This window comes from Octodon degus, unplaced genomic scaffold (assembly GCF_000260255.1).
Source record: "Octodon degus isolate 3935 unplaced genomic scaffold, OctDeg1.0 scaffold00002, whole genome shotgun sequence".
NCBI lineage: Eukaryota > Metazoa > Chordata > Mammalia > Rodentia > Octodontidae > Octodon > Octodon degus.
The window spans coordinates 4,107,778-4,127,423 of record NW_004524578.1 but is presented as its reverse complement, the minus strand read 5'-3'; the positions used below and the strand labels follow the sequence as shown (position 1 = coordinate 4,127,423).

General features: G+C 46.8%; 1 protein-coding gene across 1 annotated transcript in view; it reads right to left on the bottom strand.

Annotated features, from left to right (window-relative positions):
• Positions 1 to 19,646, bottom strand: part of Pcsk6 (proprotein convertase subtilisin/kexin type 6) — a gene marked incomplete at its 5' end in the record, with an annotated part of 179,965 nt that overhangs the window by 87,665 nt on the left and 72,654 nt on the right. Inside the window, one exon of the mRNA XM_023712203.1 lies at positions 3,592 to 3,764. Within this exon, the coding sequence (XP_023567971.1) occupies positions 3,592 to 3,764 (173 nt within the window). The remainder of the gene's footprint in view (positions 1 to 3,591; positions 3,765 to 19,646) is intronic.

Genomic DNA, 19,646 nt, shown 5'->3' with positions numbered 1-19,646 from the left:
GATGTACTTTCCAGGTATGAGTCAGCACTCTCGATCACGTTTACACAATGGCGAAACTGCCTGGTAATACATTTCTCAGAACACCTCCCTGTCATTACCCAAACCAGGACTATAATTACTTGCTGAAGATTAATCAGAAACTAGTCTAAAGCAACCAAAATCCAAACAAAAAGGTATTCAACCCAAAGAAGCCCATCTTTGTTCTATCTGATAATCATTCCTAAGATATTGCCACTCTGAACTTCCCACTCAAAATCACTTATAAGATGCTGTTGCTTTGCAAAGCGCAGCAGCAACCATATTGTTCCAGGAACACAGAAGATACCTTCAAGCGACGCTCCCCAAACCTGAACAGAATACAGTTGAGTTACCTGGGGATCCGCTCCAAAGCGGACTTGGACCTGCAGGTCTGCAGGACTGACTTCGTTACTTCTCTGTGATTACAACAAACACTTGGCATAATCCACTTATAAAGAGAACAGGATTCTTTTGGTTCACAGTCTTAGAAAACTCAGCCCATGACTGATTGGCCCCTTCACTCTGGGCCTGTGGCAGAGAAAGCTTATGTATCTCACAGCCAGGAATGAGACAGAAGGGTGGAAAGAGAAGGGGGTGGTGCCACTGTCTCCTTTAATGGAACACCCCCACTGACTAAAGACCTCCTCCTGGGTTCTGCGTCCTATCACCCCCCAGTAGCACGAGCTGGGGCCCAAGCATTTCGCCCATGGGCCTTTGGAGGCCACGCCAGATCTGAACGGTGGCAGGTGGGCCTGCAGTTCCAACTGCTGAGTTTGGCCTTCCTACCAGACACTGCACTGATTGCTAGGCCAGGCCCTTCTTGCACGGCTCACAGAGTCAGCAGTCTTTTATGTTCTTGACATGGTTTTCTGGAAGAGACCAGGGAAAGGAGAGAGAGGAGGCACCTAGGTCTGAGATATTAGGAGGTAGTTTAGCTGTCCTTGCGGACTTTATATTCACTCTATGGATCTTCTGGGACAGAAGCAAAAAGGGGCGTTTCAAACCCAGCCGTGAACTTGACTTTACTATTCGGTAACACTATAACCTCAACCACATCAAAGCATACCCAGTTTTCTTCCTGGGGAGGAGAGACTTTGTGTAGGAGCTCAAAACCCTGGGCCTGAAGGCTGCCGCTGCCAGCCGTCTGGATAAGGCCGGCGTCTCTAGCCACAGTGATGCTTGATCTCCCCTGGCGAATGCCGAGCTGTGCAAGGAGTAAGGCTCAATAAGGGCCAACATTAAACAAGGCCCTGGGCCAAATTACGGCTTCTACAGCCTCCTACCACCACCAGGCCACATCATCTCCCAAGATGAAGTCAGATTTTACAGAAAAGACCATAGGTGACAAATGGCGCAGCATGGAGGAAAAACAGATGGGGAAATGTGGTTTGGTTTGAGATCATCAAAATTTTAGGAGGATTTTCCGTGACAGCTTTAGACAGCTGCGATTTAAGGGTCCCTATATGACATATTTTACTTCAGAAAGGCTAAAAAAAGACTAAATGACCTCAGTATTTTAAGAAACCATGACAAGATGGAGGGGGAGCCATGCGGTCCCGTCTGTGACTCCCTGCTCCCCCTGACAGCTTGAAGGAGCCAGTGCCACTCAGAATTCAGACTGCAAAGATCTACCTGGGGCTCCGACTTCCTAAAGTCTTGCCCAAGCTCCGTCTACACACATCTAAGGGGACAACTCGAGCAGTCCCAAGACAATAATCACTACCTTGCCCAAGCACGCAGGCCTCCTCCTAAGGGGCCTGCATCTTTAGAAATCACTCTACAGAAATGCCAGATGTTCAGCGTCAACACCATTCAGAACAACGTGTTTCATGATCCCTAACTTAAGTCACCCTCTCTGAAGGCTGAAACTCGGCTTAATGTTTAGGATGTTTCAGTTGTCATCAAGTCTGAGGTCCAAGTGATCTAGTGGGTGGGAGGGAATTGAGTCATGGAAAGATGTGATTTATTTATTCAGTGGTCCCCTGTGGGCAGCAGCTGCGGCTGCCAGCATGCACTCGGGCCAGCAGGGACCTGGGCCAGCACGTGGCCCAGTTCAGGTGCTGAGCAGTCTCTAGAAGCCACCTTGGTGACTTCTGGAAGCCACAGAGATAGAAGAGGCAGTGAACACCGTCTCCCTTTCCTTTTCTTCTTACGCGGAGTAAGCACTAGGCCCAGATATCTGAGAAAGGATGCCCTGTTTTCATGCAGTGGCTTGTGGGCCACTCACCCCCTGAGCGTTTGGGAGGAGATGTCACCAGTAGAGAAGGAAACTTTCTCTCGACCTCAGAGCAGTACTTGTCCTGCTGTGCCCAGAGGAGGTGCGGCTCAAATGGGCCCGGCAGAAGGCAGAGATGGGGAGCAGGCCACGCCCAGGCAGTCTAAGCAGACAAGGTGCAGTGGGCGGGACAGTGGCCAGGCTGGGGGCCTGCTGGGCGCAGAATGCTCAGTCCTCTGAGAAGTGATGCACAGCGAACAGGCTCAGGGCACCAGGGAAGCAATGAAATTACATCACTCACAAAAAGAAAATCATGCACAAAGTTTAAAAAAAAAAAAAAAAAAAAAAAAAAGACTGCTTTCCTTGGGGAAGAACCTGGGATAGGTGGAAAGTGACAAAGACAGGTGCCATCTGTGTAATCCTCAGGTATTACTTGATGTGCTTAGTACTTATTAACCATATTTTAATCACTATGCATGGGCTACCATACCATAGGAACTTAAAAAGTTGTAAATTATTTAAATGATACAGTGAACTTGGCACCCTATCCCTTTCCTTTTCTGTCCCCACAGAAGCCAGAGAGCCTAAAGCTCCTGCTGGGACCCCTCCCAACCAGCAGCACTAATCAGTCACACTGCCTGCTCTGGGTTGGGGGCTACCTGGATGCCGACCACAGCTCCATCTGCCTAGCAGTCTGCCTGCCACTTCACCTGCTTGTCCAAACTGGCTCACCTCCAGGCGCACTCTCCCCACCCCAGCCTTCTGACCCATGGAGCTCCAAAGGGACGAGCACCACAGTGGCTGCTTCGTGGTCCTGGCTTTAGTGGACAGCCAGCCTCTCGGACGTGTCCTCTGCCTTGTCCCTGGTGAGGATCTAGCCAGAAATCCCCACTCTGTCCAGCTATGTGCTGGTGGCACTGGTGGGAGGTCCAGACCATGGCTTCTGAGAGTTGTAAGGTGCTGTTGCATCAGCCACAGGGCCCATGACAGATACGGAAAGCTCCATGGCCGGGCAGTTTAGTGTGCAGCTAGGCTGAGACCCAGGACAGCCTTTCCAACTGCAGAGGCCCAGACTCCCACCCACCTGTACACCCTTCAGCTGGGACGGGCAGGCCCCAGGGCAGAGAGAGCCAGGCAAGGGATGGTCAGCTGGGTCCTCTCTGGAAGAGATGCCACCTTCCATTCAACGTGGTATTGGCCACCTCCCCAAGCTCGAGTGACTTCTCTCCCTTTGGCCCTCACACTGCAGCACTTCTCTGGTGGTCTTGTTCCAGGGCTGGGTCTGATATTTAGCTGTTAAAAACATTCGCTGACATCCTCAACCCCCGAGCTCCCTTGTAGCCCTGTGTTACTCACACCTTTTTAATACCATACTCGAAAGCCTGTTTAGCCAGTCGGCCGGGCCCATCCACTGTCTTCCCGTCATCATCCGGCCCCCAGCTGGCGCTGTAAATGTCGATGTAGTTGGGTCGGATGCCCAGGGACTTGGCCTCAACCACATCTGTCACATCGCCGTCCAGCATGCGGATGCCTGAAAGCACAGGGGAAGCCTGTCATCAGCGCCCATGAGGCTGGCGCGCAGTAGGGGCCACCTTGGGCCCGGAGACGAGCAAGGTCGGGGAGCCCCAGCAGCTCAGATCTGGCTTTGGCATCAGGGAGCTCCCCAGAGCTCCCACTGTTGTGGAGATCGCTCCTCCTCTCGCGCTGGCTGTGAGAAAATTAACACCACAGGCCACACTGTAAAGGGTTCCTGCTGTGTGTGGCACCAAAAGCAAGCCAACTCCAGTACTTCCAGAGGAGAGGAGCCTGAGGGTTTCCCTCCAAACCTTGACGTTACCCTGCCATCTGAAAACGCACATGGCCCTAACAGAACTCAGGTGTCTTTGTCAGCTTGCCCGACTGTTTGTCATTGATGTTTATTTCTCTTTCCTGTGGGAGCTGATCCTATGTAAATTTGTGGTGAGTCACGCAATGAGCTTTCCCGTGGAGAGCAGGAGCCCTCACCCAGGAAGAGGGGGCGGGGCCATCTCATTCCCATCCGTGTTCAGGTCCACATTCCCAGGAGAGGTCTGCAAGGTGGGGGACCAGCTTTCTCAGAGAGAGGGGTCAAACAGGCACCCACACAACCCTTCCAGTGCCTGTGGTCCTGGCCAGGGGCCTCTGTCCAGTGTTTTCCCCACTCCTGGTCATACTCTATGCCTGCCAAGCACGTGTCACCCAGAGCAGGAAGCTGGGAAGCAGAGCGTAACAACAGCCACTAAAGTAAGCCAGATCTCTCCCGGTTCCAGAAAGCTGTGCCGCACCTCTCGGCATCCCCCGGGCTCCCTCTTGCACTGGACCCAGCTCTGCGCATGCACGGGCCATGCTTTTGGACAAAACAAATGCTTTGCATCAGAGTTACTTAAGAGATAATGGAAGAGGGGACATTTTTGGGGTCGTAAGAATAATATCCGCCCTTTGATGAAAGCTTGGGAAACAGAAATAACAAATGATAATATTTTGGTTACTGTCTTTTAATATTTTTCTTTGCCTGCAGGATATTTTATTTTATTTTTTTATTTGGGAGGCAGGGTCTTGATGTGCAGCTCAAGCTGACTATAACTCACTTTGTAGCTCAGGCTGGCCTCGAACTCACAGCAATCCTCCTGCCTCAGCCTCCCAAATGCTGGGATTACAGGTGCATGCCATAGTGCTTTGCTCTCCAGATCTTTTTTAAACTGAATTTCATATGGAACGTTTCTCTGCTCCACTAAGGACTCTTTTAAAACATGGTTGTTAATAATTGCAGCGCCCCCACCCCCAGGACACCCTCTCTGGGGCGTCCTGCCACGCGTGGATCCCTCCGCGTCACCTGCACTGGACTTACTAATTCCCCAGAATCTACATTGGCATCTAATAGGGGCTCAAAAATGGGATTCTTGAATGTAACCAACAAAATGCAGCTGGTTCTCCCTCAGCTCGGGTTTAGCTTCTGAGGATTCCACCAACCAAACTCGAAAACTATTCAGAAAACAATGACGGCAGAAGTGACCAGGCGCTGACCAGCTCCTGAACAATAGCGGAATGGCATCCCCGAATCAGCACAGTGGTCACAGGGCGCCCCCATTGTGTGAGGTATTGCAAATCTCCTAGCGATGACGCAGGAGGATGCGTGGAGGTTTTATGTCAGGGATTTGCACATCCACGCGTCTCCGATGTGGGGAGTCCTAGGGCCAGTCCTTAAATTGCAAGGGCAACTTCAGTGACTTTCTGCTGAGGTCAAGAGAGACGGGCTAGGCCTCAAGCGGGAGAAAGGCGAGGAGGAGAGACCCTCCTTTAGCGCTCAGGGACTAATGTCTTGTGTGAGTTAAATCCTCCAGTCCTATCATTTTGAACTAATTGCAGATACAATCTGCTGTCCCTTCTGATGGCTAACTGATGGGCAGAGATCCCTAACACATACATTTCTAATTTTCTTATCCTGTATTTTCTCTTAGTAGCACATGGATTTAAAAAAAAAAAAAAAGGTAGCATGTGGATTACAAATAACTGCATGATTTGCTATGCTTGAAATAAAACCATGATTTGGAAGGTAAGAAACCTCTTATCTACAGGGAAACTTGAAGACCTAGCTGTGGTGAATCCTTCCATTCTATTCAGTTTTGAAGGCTTGCTTAAGGTTTTCCGTAAGGCTTTCACCTTAACCTCTGCACCGAGGTCCGGAGTCAGGAGCCAGAGAGACAGCACAGGAGTCACGGTGGCGGGTCCTCAGGAGGCTGGGTGCCTGTAGGTGCCCTGGGGGTGGCATTAGGGAAGGAAGTGCTGTGGTAGGCAACAGCATCTTGGTGCCCTACACTTAAGCGGGGACAGCAAGCTTACCTGGAAACTCCTACTCTGAGAGCCTGGGAATGGGACTCAAAATTAACAGCAGAAGTTCAACAATATGCCCAGAGCCAGGAAGCTGTGCCAACCAAGTGGGTGAGGCAGTGACGGAGGATGGGGCTGAGGTTGTGGGAAGAGCCACCTCACACTTTTATGGCCCTGAACATGAGCGGTGGGGTGGACTGAACGCCCGGGCACAACACGTCTTCTCCTCTGGCTCTCATTAGCTTCCTCCCTTCATGGCCTAAGCTGCCTGGCTGCAGGACAGCCTGGGAAAGACACCACTGCCCAAGCACCGCTGACCACACGGCCAGGGGTCACCTCGTGGCCCGCACTGCAGGGGAGGCCCACAGAGCGGAGTTCTCTGCTCTAACCCCCACATCCTGGCTCATGTCCTGCCGTGAGCACCAGCTGTGACCAGCAGGGGACCCTGGCAGTTCTCCCACCTCATGAGGCCTCCGTTTTCTGTACACTGCATCGATAACAGTTTCTGTCTCTACGGGCTGCAAGCTAAACCGGAGGATCCATGTACACTGCCAAGCACACAGGAAGCTGCTAGCTTGAGCCTAAGCGAGCCTCAGTTTCCCCATTTGTAAAAACAGGTCTCACAATATCTGCTTCCCTCTTTATGTTCTAAGATTTACTATGTGATATGTATGAAGGGTTGTATTAAAAAACACATTAATTATAAATTCTAATAAATAATAGATCCCATCACACCCCTGCCTGATACAAGAATGCGGACGCTACCCATGGGGGCCTCTGCATCCTTCCTACCACCTCCTACCTCTGAACTGCTCAGGGGTTTGTTTTATTCATTCCTGGTATTTTATTTTATTTGGGAAGTGGTTAGGCGCTCAGGGGTGCTGTCTGGTTAGGCAGTTCTTGTGGGACCCTGGTTAGGTCCTGGGAGGGCAGTGATAGAAGACCAAGACTGGCGCCTGTTGCTCTCTGGCCTCCTGGTTCACCATAGGATCTCTCGTTCCAGCACATGCTCCTGCCACCAGCCTACCTGCCAGGGTGTACTATGGGAAAGGGTTGCCAGAGCCAGTACTGGACCTGTGGGCTAGAGTCATCCAACCTCAGTATTTCACCGTGGCAGTGGAAGAGGGGCTAATGTGCTCTGGTGTCCACTGCTGCTAGATAAATAAAAGGAGAATCTTTGCAGCTTCACATTTAGCAATGGACTTTCGAGGGGACACCTTGCTGGCCACATGGGCAGCCAAAGCCTATTCCAGTGTTCTAATGGTGAAACTGAACCTGCTCTTTTGGAACTTCTCATGTAAGTTATAAGAGGTGAAATGACTTTTTTTAAAAAAAAAAAAAAACAACAAACAAGAACAAGATGCCAGAAGACATCCAAAAATATGTAAAAACAGAAGACCAGAATGATTTCCCAGCACCTCTCACAATGCTTTTTGTTCGGGAACACGGCTGATGAACGTGTGACAAAGCAGGCATCATGTATTTAGATTTTGACGAAGCATCTATTTTCCCCAACGTTGACAAGTTGCCAACAGAGAAAAGGTAAATATTTTCAGTAGAAACCTGCTGTTCCAACATTAGCTTTAAATGTGAATGTCTCTCTGGAAATGCCAAGGAAAAGAAAAACAGCCATCATTTCTCTAATGAAAAAAGAAAGGCCCATTTACTATAAATTGCTGGGTACAAAAATAATTTGGACAAGTCATTTTGATGGCAAATGAACTCCCTGTTGTTTGCTTGCTAATGGATTGCTTTTCTGCCTGCTGGGTTCACAGCTCATGGTAGCAAGATAGACCCGCTTGGGCAGCCTGCTGTAAGGATGGGTATGTGGGCACAAGGTGGGCAGAGGGCACAAGGTGGGCAGAGAGCTGAACACAAACAAGACGCTCACTTTCCCGGACCTGGGCACCTCGTGTCTGGGTGCACCAGTCAGACTGCTATCGGGGCTCAGCCCCACACCAGACAACTCGAGGCACCCCAAGAAGTTCCTAGGAAAGAATCCGACAGGCTTGCCTCACTTGCAAGAATATCAGCATTCCTATTAACCTGCCTCCTCCACCCGCTAACATTTTAAACGTCCTGGGAGAACGTGCTGACATGAACTGTCGTACAGCCTCTTGGTAAAGTTAAGACAACGCCACTGTTTTCATACTGACCCATCCTGCCTCTTCTTTCCCCGTTTCTTATTTACATCTTGACTTTCCAAATAATAAGTTTGCACAGGGCAGAGCAAAGCCATCAACATGCAGTCAGCCCTAAAGCAGCACAAGACAGAGCATTTGCCTTGAAAACCTTTTCAGGAAGCTGGATCTTAAAAAGGGAGGGTGCACGCGCAGAGACACATCCGTGCACACCCACATTCACACTTGCTCATGCTCACACGCACAGGCAGCCGCCTGCCCCACGCTGCCAATGTCTGGAGGGAGGCAGGTGGGCAGACCACGCACAGCCCACGTTTGTTCATTGAGAAGCAATGTGTTTTGCCTTTAGCGAATGAATGGCACGACAAAAGCAATGAACAGCAGCAAGTAAAATTAGATTGTTGCTTCCGGAGTGTGACAAATGGGCTTCTCCAACAAATCTGCTCATTAATCCCGAGTTTATTTTAGTAAATCCACAGAGGATTATTGGTTTGGGGTTCCTTCCTTTTTAACAAAACTATAGTACATTCTGTTCTATGAGCAGCCGTACTGGGACAAGCAAAGTTTCTGCAGTTGTTTAAAATGCTACAAACCTAAAATGTTTCTGCCCACTCTCATTAGCACCCAAGACTGTCCTCGAGCTCTCCCATCTCTACATGTCCCCATAGGACAGTCTTGTGCTAGGAACCCCAGGGAGCTGAGGTCTACTGAGCTGTCAAGCCACAACTCCGTTTGCACTGTCACAAGTCCATCTGCTGGTGTCTCACGACGTCCATGGAGACAACCAGGTGACACCACCAGGCCGTCTCTCTTGGCTTCCTGTTCTGCTCTTGACTCCTGATGGAGCCATTCTGTTTCCTTCCTGGACGGAAACACAGCTGCAGTCAGTGAGGCAGCAGCAAGTGGGCCTGAGCCCCTCCACGAGGCCCTGGGCCCAGGAGATGAGGCCTCGCCTACACAGGAGGCGCTGGGTTAGCTGTCTTCTGGTTTGCTGTATTCCCACCCTTTGACCTCTGGGGTCTTGTTAACCCTGTGAAGACAGTCCCTTCCAGGGCTAGCCAATTCCTAGAGATGGGAACTCTCTGGCCCAGGAGAGCATCTTTCAAATGCAAACCAATTAATTCAGAAACTATGCTTCCGCTCACCTTCTAATCAGGCTCTCAGGCCTCTGGCCCCACTAGGGCAAATGGAGATGGCACTTAGTCTCCTAGGGCCTAAAGAGAGTATCCGAAGGAGCCATCTCAGGCCTGCCTTGGCTTTCCCAGCTTTCTCCTGGAAACCATTACCCCTGGGTCAGCAGTTTTCCTGGCTCACACCGGACCTACTGCTTCTCTGAGGCCCTGTGTGGTGTAGTGTGCCCAGCGCTCTTGGGAATGTTGAGTCACAAACTGCCTCCTTAGCAACGACAGCTGTCTCCTCATCACTAAGTCATCGTCTCCAGAGCTGACACCTACACTGCATTTTCCATGTGCTCTCCCCTTGGAGGTGGGGCCAAGTGAACAGCCTGCGACTCCACAATTCAGCGAGGACGAGCAATTCGGGGCAGAAGAGCACACTCTGGGGTCAGATACAGCATCTACATATTTATACCACAAGTGAGGACAGTAGAAACTCCAAGAGGATTGTGGGTATGACAGAGAAAGCCAACACATACCCTGAGCTAACTTCTGAAGAAGACAGCGGAAGTCAGGTACAAAGAGCACTGCGGTAGTTAGGGTGGGGTGTCAACTTCATGGGCTCTGGCATCTGCCTGGGGACTGCTAGAGCACAACTGGGCGTGGTCTCTGGGTCTGTGTCTGCTCCCTTGAACCTTGCTGTAGCACTGTTCCCCTGCTTTGCTTTCTGGCCATAGTAAGCAGCTTGGAGACAGACATCTATGGACTGGACCCTCCTAAACCATGAGCTAAACTGAACTTCTCCTCCTTAAACTGTGGTTGTAGGGTCTTGTGTCCGGCCACGGGAAGGCTGATGCAGCCACTCAAAAGCTTAGATTTGAAGTGCCCCCTCCCTGAGTCTTCATGTCGATCTCTGTCTCTCTCACACATCTCAGGAACCCCAATCTGTTTGGCCCTTGGCTCTGGGACATGAGTCTTGCCTATTCTCTGAGGAAAACTGCACCCAGGTGGCCTGCTGAGGAAATGGTCATCAGACACACACAACAAATGACAATGGAGAATTGCTGCCCATCTCCTCCTTTCTATGGCTTCTGTTACGCCTAGGGGTGCTCAGAGCCAGTAGGCAGGGGCCTTTGATCAGAATGGGGGGGATGAAGGACAGATATGCAGAACCCCGATTCCCCGATGGCACTGGCTTCTAACATTAACCAAATCCCCTTCCAACCGCCAATGAATTTTAAATCCTAGTGCAGTTGAAAATGCACTTGGAACCTTTGAAGATTAATCTGGAGCTTAAATGGTTCTCCTAAAACGCCCACAAGTCTAAACTGCTTGATGGAAACACTAATGAGACTGAATTTTGTGATTTGGAATTAACATAATTAACCAATTTATGGGCATGGATTAATTTAACCATTATGTACTTAACATTTTCATGTTTATGAAAGGAAAAATATGATTTAGTTCCCCAATCAAAATATGGAGCAAAAACACCAACAGAAATTAGGCAGTCGCTATTTACTTTTCCTTCCCAGAAATAAACAGGGCCTGAAGAGATGCAAGCACTTCTCGAGGCCTGAGCAGGGGCGTTTTTCTTGCTTTGAAGCCTCCCTCAGCCATGTCCCAGTTGCTCCTCAGGGACCAGGGCCCTCGGCTAGCGCTGCGTCTCAGAAGCAGAGCAGGCTGTCCCGAGATGCCATGTACCTCCTGACACTGCTTCTGACCAGGAAAATGCCTGATTCCTGTTCCTCAATGGCATCCGCAAGAAGCCTGGCACAGGCTAGGTGCTTGTGACCCTAAAGGGTCAAGGGCTTGTCACTTGCCCCACAGTGTACACTGATTGTAAGCTTTACCAATGCACAAATTGGCTGGGGTGCAGTCAGCACGCGCAGCTCTCGAGCGCCTACAGCAGACGGTGCCAGGCGGGACACAGGGCCAGGAGGTCCGATGCAGAGCATGGGCTCGCTTCTGTGCGGCAGGGACCTGTACCGGGAAGCTCACCTTGTGGGTGAGCTGCTGATGCCCAGATGGCGGTGCCAAGGGGAAGTAGAGTCTGTAAGCCCACGCCCAAGCCAGCCAGAAGATGCCAGATGCCAGTCAGAAGCTGATGTGAGTGACCAGGGACAAGGAGCAAAGGAAGTGAGCAGAATTACGGGTGTGCCAACATTTTTTTTTTAAGATTAATTTTAAAAAGACAGAAAAAAAGAGGAGTCTTAGACGAACAAAGAGGCTCAGAAAGGTGCCTGCCTCCTCATGCTATTCCCATCATCATTAGTTTTAGGTCAGTAGAAAGAAGCAAGGCCAAGGTACCTTTGAAAGGAATATGAATTCTGCCAAGAAAAACAATACGGTATTTGCACACCCTGAAGGCTTCCCTTTTGCTTCTCTTCCAGCCCCTGGGCTCTGGGGCAGCCGTCCTCGTGGGGTAATTGCTACGTCCTGGTGTCAGCTAGGGCTGCACAGGGGAAATCCATCTTCAGGCCAACACAGCAGTTTCATGTCTGCTCTGCCCCCGAAGCTGTGTGGCCCTGGCATGGTAATTCACCCCTCTCACTACTGGTCTTCCCTGATGTCAAGTGGCCCAGTAACAGCCGGCTCACAGATTCGCTCTGAGCATCAGCCGCAGCGATGACTCCAAGGGCACAGTGTCAGCCAGCTTTGCAGCTAGCCGCGGTCCAGGATGGTTGCTACCAGCATCACAAGAGAAATACTGAGGAGACAGAATCAAAAAAGTGTACAGAGTGCAGAGCCCCAAACCTCCCCACAGAGCCTCAAACCTGAAAGAAGAAAAGTTAAAAGGAAAACAGCAAATCTTAGCCAGCAGGCCGGGCGTTCTCAGGAGCCGCGGCACACAGCAAGCAGACGGCATGAGCCTGAGGTCGTCAGCTGGGGTGCAGCGATTCCAGAAGTGCTCAGAGCCTGAGGCCTGGTGTGCAAGGTCTGGAGGCCCAGGATGGGGCCTGGTGGGTGAGCCAGGTGCTGGGAATAGCTGCAGGACTTGTCCAGAGGCAAATGTAGTGAGAAAGGGCAGCAGCCAGAGGACAGGAAAGGGTTCAAGGCCGCCTAGGAGTCTGCCCACCATTCTCCCAGAAGGAAGGCAGTCCTAGCAACAGGCTGCCCTCCTGCATCCCAGCAAGCCCCAGCCATCAGGCCGCACCACCACTCACAGACGGACAAGGGTCTGTGAGCACAGTAAGAGTGGAGAATCGTGCTCGGAGGGGAAAAGCAGTACTGAGAATGAGAAGCATCAAGTTAAAGAGCAACATAAACAAAAATCAGGTGACCCCTAAGGAACAAGATTATGAGAAGAAGTGAAAAAAAAAGAAAACATCTTCCCAAGTTGATACTGATATACTCAACGTGAGACAAGATCACAGCGTGTCTGCTAGCAACCAATCAAGGGACTTCTGCTCCCAGGAAGATACGGTTGCTTCTGCTCTATCTTCTCTGCTCAGGAAAGGACTAAATGAACACAGAAACAAACACAAGAAATCTCTGAAAGGTGGAGAAAGGCAGGCTGGCAGGCGACCTTGCACCTTGAGGAATGACACAGGTGAAGTCTGGTGATCTTCTCTCTTGTCTCATGTGTCTCAGAGTTGGAGACAAAGATGCTGGCACCCCGTGGTGTCACGGGGCGCAGACGGAAACAAAACAAAAACAAAGCCCACTTCCTCTAGCTAAACACCAGAAAAGGGGCAGCCTGGCAAGGCGGAAAATGTGCACACAGTCACAGCACTCCTCCAGCCAAGGCACCTAGGAAAAACTATGGTGCCAGGGCAGGCGGGGAGCTGGGACAGCCACATCATGACCTGGTAAAGTACACTTCAGAACAAAGGAAACCGTTGGATAAACCGCCCCCTTCAACACCACTAGGTGCCAGAGACCACGGAGTGGTGTTTTAAGATTCTCAATGAAAATTATCTTGAATTCAAAGCCCAGTAAATTTAGTAGGAAGAAAATAAAGACATTAGATACCAAAGACTCCAAAATGTACTCTCCATGTAACCATCTATATGCATAGAAAATACTTACAAATATCTCTTAAGAGTGACTTGGCAGATAAGAAAATCTAGTAAAATAAAATCACGTAAAAGATGGAGGTAAGAAGCCATGGTGACCAAAAAACTGGGCTTCGTAGCTAAACTCGCCTATTATTGATGCATAATATAAAACCATCAAAAAATAATGTGGAGTTTGAATTCCAGACAAGGTAGGAAGGGAAAGAAAGCAAAGAGACGCGCGTCAGTGTTCTTGATTTGCTCAGGAGAAGAAGATATCAAGTATAGCAAAAAATATAACTTTAGGGCCAGGGACATAGCTCAGTGGCAGAATGCCTGCCTGGCAAGTGCAGGGTCCTGAGTGAGAGTCCTGATATATATCAGGAAAAAAGAACTCCTCCTCCTCCTCCTCCTCCTCCTCTTCCTCCTCCTCCTCTTCCTCCTTCTTCCTCCTCTTCCTCCTTCTTCCTCCTCTTCCTCTTCTTCTTCTTCTTCTTCTTTTTTTTTTTTTTTGTATTTTAGGGAAGGGTCTACAGGGTGTTCAGGGTCTCACTACTAGATCAGACTCTTAGTTATCTGCCTGTTTACAGCCTCCCAAGAGCTGGGATTACAGGCACGCGGCACCACGCCCAGTCTCAGTTGCCGTCTCAGCACGCCCCAGGGCAGGGCCAGCACGGCAGGCCCAGGGATCGAACTCCTGGCCCCTGTGTCTGCCTTCAGGCACTTTAATCCTCTGAGCTATTTGGCTGACCCTATATAATCAAACATATGTGCCTCAGGGTAACAGTAATGCAAAATGTAAAAGTTTCAAGGCATTAGATAAAAGAATATATATATATATATATATATATATATATATATATGAAAACAAAACACAATTAGAGAAATAAAGCCAAATATAAATCAAATTGGCATGTCTGAATAAGAAATTTTCATTTGTGTTTAAGAAAATAAATCCAAGTGCATGCTGTTTACAAAACTAAGTTAAAAATAAAAGTCAAAATATACGTAAGGTAGGGATAAAAGAACTTGGCAGATGTGGCAATATGGCCATCAGCCAGAGTATAATTAAAAGCAAAAAAGGGAGTTTTCTACTGATTAAAGATTCATTATACCAAGAAGAGATATCTTGCCTGTATCTTATAATACAACTCGAAATGTATATAGCAAAAATTGAAAAAAACCTGGCAAATTCTTAGTTGTCACAGAGCCCAACATCCCTTCTCAGAAATACGTCAGGTAGATAAAAAAGAGTCCAGAAATTTTGAATAAACTTGATCAAACAATGGTTGTCAAATGCTGCACCTGCAGGTATGAGGCAAGCCGGGTGAAGGGACAACGAGTCGCGCTTCCCGAAGGCCCCTGCAGGGACAGGGCCTGTCCTTTGCATACGCAGCAGCTGCTGTGCACCTGTAGCTCCCTGTCGCCACAGAGGAATGAGGACCGCAGAGGGCCAAGATGCCTGAGCTTTCAAGAGAAGCCCCAATCGATATTTTTATATAAAATCCTGTATTTGTAAATGTTTGCTCAAATTCAAAACAAGTACTGCGTGGGTCCCACAGAACGCATCTGCTGGCCAAATGTAGCCACGGGTGTAAGCTCTCATCTAACTTAAACAGAGTCTTGTACTCAATAACTATTGAATAAGAATACTCTTCAAACATTCACTGGGCTATCCCTACAAGTATGGTAGGCCACAAAGAAATTCACCCAATGTGGTGGCAATCCCAGCACTGGGGAGGCTGAGGCAGGAGGACTGCAAGTTTGTGTCCAGCACGGGCAGCTTCATGACTATCAGAACTAAAAAGGGCTGGGGATGGCTTCCATTTCCAGTAGGGCGGGGTGGGGGTGGGACTGAAATTATAAAGTATTTGGAAGTGATAGGCAAAAGGAGCATGGTATAATTAAACCAACGATAGATGTTAAAGAGAATATATATGTTACATAACGTGTATTAATTTATTAGAGCACATAAAGTCCTAAAAACAAAGAATTTAATAAACATCACATTCAAGGATCTAGGGGAAGGAAACAATAAAAATTAAAGGGCTGAAGGGATTTAAAAATGAAAAAAAGCAGAAATTTCTAAAACAAAACAGGAGCTTAATACAGCAGCCTAGTTCTCTGGAAAAACCTATTTAATAAAAAATGGCAATTTTTTATTAATCAAGGGAAAAATGAGAGCTGTTATAAATAAGATTAGGAACAATCATTATTAAGATTAGGAACAATCATTATTAATACAGAGGATATATTTTAAAATTCTATGATATTAAATTTTTGTCATATATTTGAAAACGTGGAGAAATGAATAATTTTCTAGAAAAACGCAATTACCACAATTTCCTGAAGGAGAAATAAAAAACCAGAATAGATTAAATAAAAATAAAAGATAGACTAGAAATTTAACAAACCTTGTCCCTTAAGAAGCCCCTGTACTCAGCAAGGCTGCCGGCCCAGCCCAGCCACGTTCCCCCAGCAGGCGTCTGTGGTGTCTGCCGCATGTGGCCCCGTTCGGAGCACAGAGCACCGGAGAAGGCAGTCAGCTCCCTGCCATCCGCCAGGAGCGGTGCAACGGACCCTCACCCTGGGAAGCGACGGCTCACACAGCAGAAACCACAGTGCAACTACCTTTACTCAAGAATGAAAGAAACTGATTCCAGTGTTATCAAATCTATTAGCGCAACGTACCCCATTAAACAGATTAAATAGTAAAGGTCAAAAATAGGTAAATAGATGCTCTTGAGAAAAAGAGAACATGTAAAAAATTTAACATCAGTTCCTCCTAGGATTTCAAACCTCTTAGAAATCCAGGACTATAAAAAATGTCCTTAATTTAATAAAGGCCAACTACAGGAAACCTACAGGAGACATTCATAAATGGTATAAAACTGGAAGCATTCTTGTATACAACAACAGAGCTTATAAACCACCATTATGCAATATTTATCAGGAGTTCTCATATATTGAAATAAGGCATGAAAAAGAAATGAGTTATTAATATTAAAGAGGTAAGGCCATCATTATATTTACAGGTAGCCATTATTTATGATGATCCAGAAAAGCCAAGAGAATCAAAGGACAAGAACAGCAACGATAGCACACGGTAAGGCAGCTAGAAATAAAAATCACCCCAAAACCAATGGCTTTTCCATTTCCATTTCAACAATGACCTATTCTGAACATAACATTAAAAAAATAAACTAATAAAAAGTGTGTAAGATCAATATGGAGAAATTGATGGTCTTTTAAATAATGTCAAAGAAGACCTGAATAAATAAAAACATACCATGTTCTTGGGTAGGAAGACTCAATCTCGTAAGGAGGTCAACTCTCCCCCAATTAATCTATAATTTCCATGCAATCCCAAGCAAAATCCCAACAGCATTTCTAAAGGACATTTGACAAGCAGTCTCAAGTTCATCTGAAAGAGAAAATGTGCAAAACTAGCCAAGAAGTTTTGAAAAAGAACTCTAAGAAAACAATTGTCCTATCCGTGATCAACAACCAAAACCCAAACCTCTCCTACACTATAATAATTAACAGTGCAGTATTAATGGACTTAAAAAGAAACAGAAGAATTGAACCCGGGGCTCCTGCATACACAGAGAATCAGGGAGAGATGGGGGTAAGTGGAAATCACTGACTATTACCTCGGAGGGAAACGAAGCTAGACCTCTCCTTTTCAGTATTCATTGAAATAAATTCCAAAAAATAAAAATAAAAGTTAAAAATCATACAAACTTTGAGGACAAGCTATTTTTCTAAACCTAGATTTTTTAGGGGAACCACAAGGGAACAGATTTATTATCTTGGGCTTTTCTGTGCTAGAACCTAAACCATCAAAAAAAGGCAGATGAAGACATTTGACATCATAAAAATTTTAACATATTTTAATGGAAATACTCCATACAGGAGGAGAGCACAAATCATCCAGGTGGAGTTCAGCAACATCATAAAAATTTAAAATTTCTCTAAAGTGAAATACATTCGGGACCCCCACTTAAACACAGAGGAGTAGTCCGTTCTCTACTCTGAAATCAATGACAATAACACACGCCTCTGAGGATTCCCGAGAATGTGCAACTCCTCCCCAGTGCAGTTGACAAAGATGACACAGATGTGGCTGGGGGTGCTGGTGGCTGGGGAAGCTTGTTTCAAAAAATAGTTTGCACCGTTCCACTATCCTTTCACTTTAATTATTTTTATGTGATACGACTTACAAGAAATGTGAGCTCTATCCCCGGTTCCGCAAAAAAAAAAAAAAAAGGGGGCCGGGGAGAAAGCGCTTCCCTGGCAGGCGCAAGGACCTGAGTTCAATCCCCGGTTCCGCAAAAAAAAAAAAAAAAAAAAAAGAAATGTGAGCTCTCACAAAGAAAAGGCGGTAAGTAAAATGATTCCGTACATATAAACATGTAGTGAAATTTTAGGATTCATTTTAGAAAAATGAATAATTTTATATTATGTCCATAAATTCTCCAACACTTTCCCATTCAAAAGATGCAATGATTTCTCTCCCTTCACTTGGACTTATTGATATATTTCTCATGAATGGAGGAAGCATGGCTGAAGAGCTGGTGTGAGTTTTGAAATTAGGTCCTAAAAGATACCCATGATTTGTCCTTATCTTCTCCCTTGAATGACCTTAAATGAGGAAAGCTAGCTCGTTCCTCGTGCAGGTCACTCAAACTCCCCCGGGGAGCAGTATGCCTGCTGAGCGATCCATGCCTCCTCACACGAGCCAGCAAGGAACGGAGGCCCTCCCCCGGAGCCACATGAGCAGCCCATCTCAGGAGCAGATCCTTCAGCCCTCCTGAACCTTCAGGTACAGTCAGAGCCAACAGCCTCACTACATCTTGTGAGTGACCCGGAGCCAGATCCATTCAGCTAAGCCACTCTGTGCTACAGAACAAAGGCTTGTTGTTTTAAGGAGCTGAATTTTGAGATGACCATGTTGCAGCAATGGAGAGCTCATTCAGAATATATCTGGTAAAGAAACATAAACCACAAGCTTCAGTTTCAGTAAATACAGAGTTAAAGATAATAATTTAAAGTCTAGAAAAGTCATTCTAAAAAGCTTTTAAGGGCAGCAGAGTGTAATCAGAAGGTGTCAGAAGAAGGCATTGATTCGGCTCTTGAAAGAAGGAATCATACTTGTATGTGATCCAAGTTTAGCTGCGCTTTCCTCCGCCGGAAGTCCCCATTTCGCTTGTAGACAGGCTAGGACACATTTGCGAAAGTGTAATCTTATTACCTTGAGGACCCAGTGGACGAAGTTGGGGACTGCAGAGCAGTAGAAGTCGGGAGAGGAGAGAGAGACGGCAGAAGGCATACATTTTAACCACTCGTCTGAGCCTTGTTCACAGAGCGTGCAACATTCCAAAGAGACCAGCAGAAAAACAACAGCTGAAAGCCTAAATGAGCCGAGAAGATTCTTATTAACTACATTTCGGGTTGATTAAATTAGAGGTCTAGGTAAACATCCCAGGTTTTCCATTGAAATGCCAAAAGGATGAAGTTAGAGGAACGAAGACTATGTGCCTGGACTAGGAGATTTTTCCTTCAGGGTGTGGACAAACCAGAGAGACCAACAGAAAGAACAAATAATCAAGTTTCTAAAACTTCAAATTTAAATGACTGCTAGAACAAAACTGAGAAAAGGGCAGTTCTGAGAAAAAGACAATGGAACCCAGAGCCTCTACAATACCGTCTAAAAATGTCTACCACATAATCAAAAAATTACTAGACAAGTGTGAAGGAACAGGAATGCATAGCTTATTGTAAAGGGCAAAATCAACCATGAGAAACATACTCTCAGAAGGCCTATCTTAGTACACAACACTTTAAAAAGTAATTCTCATAAGCCTGTTAACAAGTCTAAAGTAAAAGGTAGGTATCATGAGAGGAGATGAAGAACTTAGACATGTAGAAGTGGTAAAATAGAGCCAAGTGGAAACCAAAAGCCAGAAAAGTATGATTTAAAAAAAAAAATCATTGTAGAGAAAATGTTAAAAACATCATTGTATAGAATTAAGAATGAACTGGACACAACAAAAAACTAGAGTGAAACTAAAAACAATATAACAGAAATCCTCTGACTAGAAGCACTGGGAAAAATCAAAAAAATTTTGAAAATGAATGTAGCCTCAATGAAACAGTCAAACTGATACTCAAAGAGTGGTGAGAGAAAATGGAACGTAAACATACGAATACCAACAAAATGTTTCATAAATTTGATTAAAAAAAAAAAACAACTAAGAAACACAGCAAACCCCAAGCTGTTGTACTATGAACAAAATTATACAAAAGGATG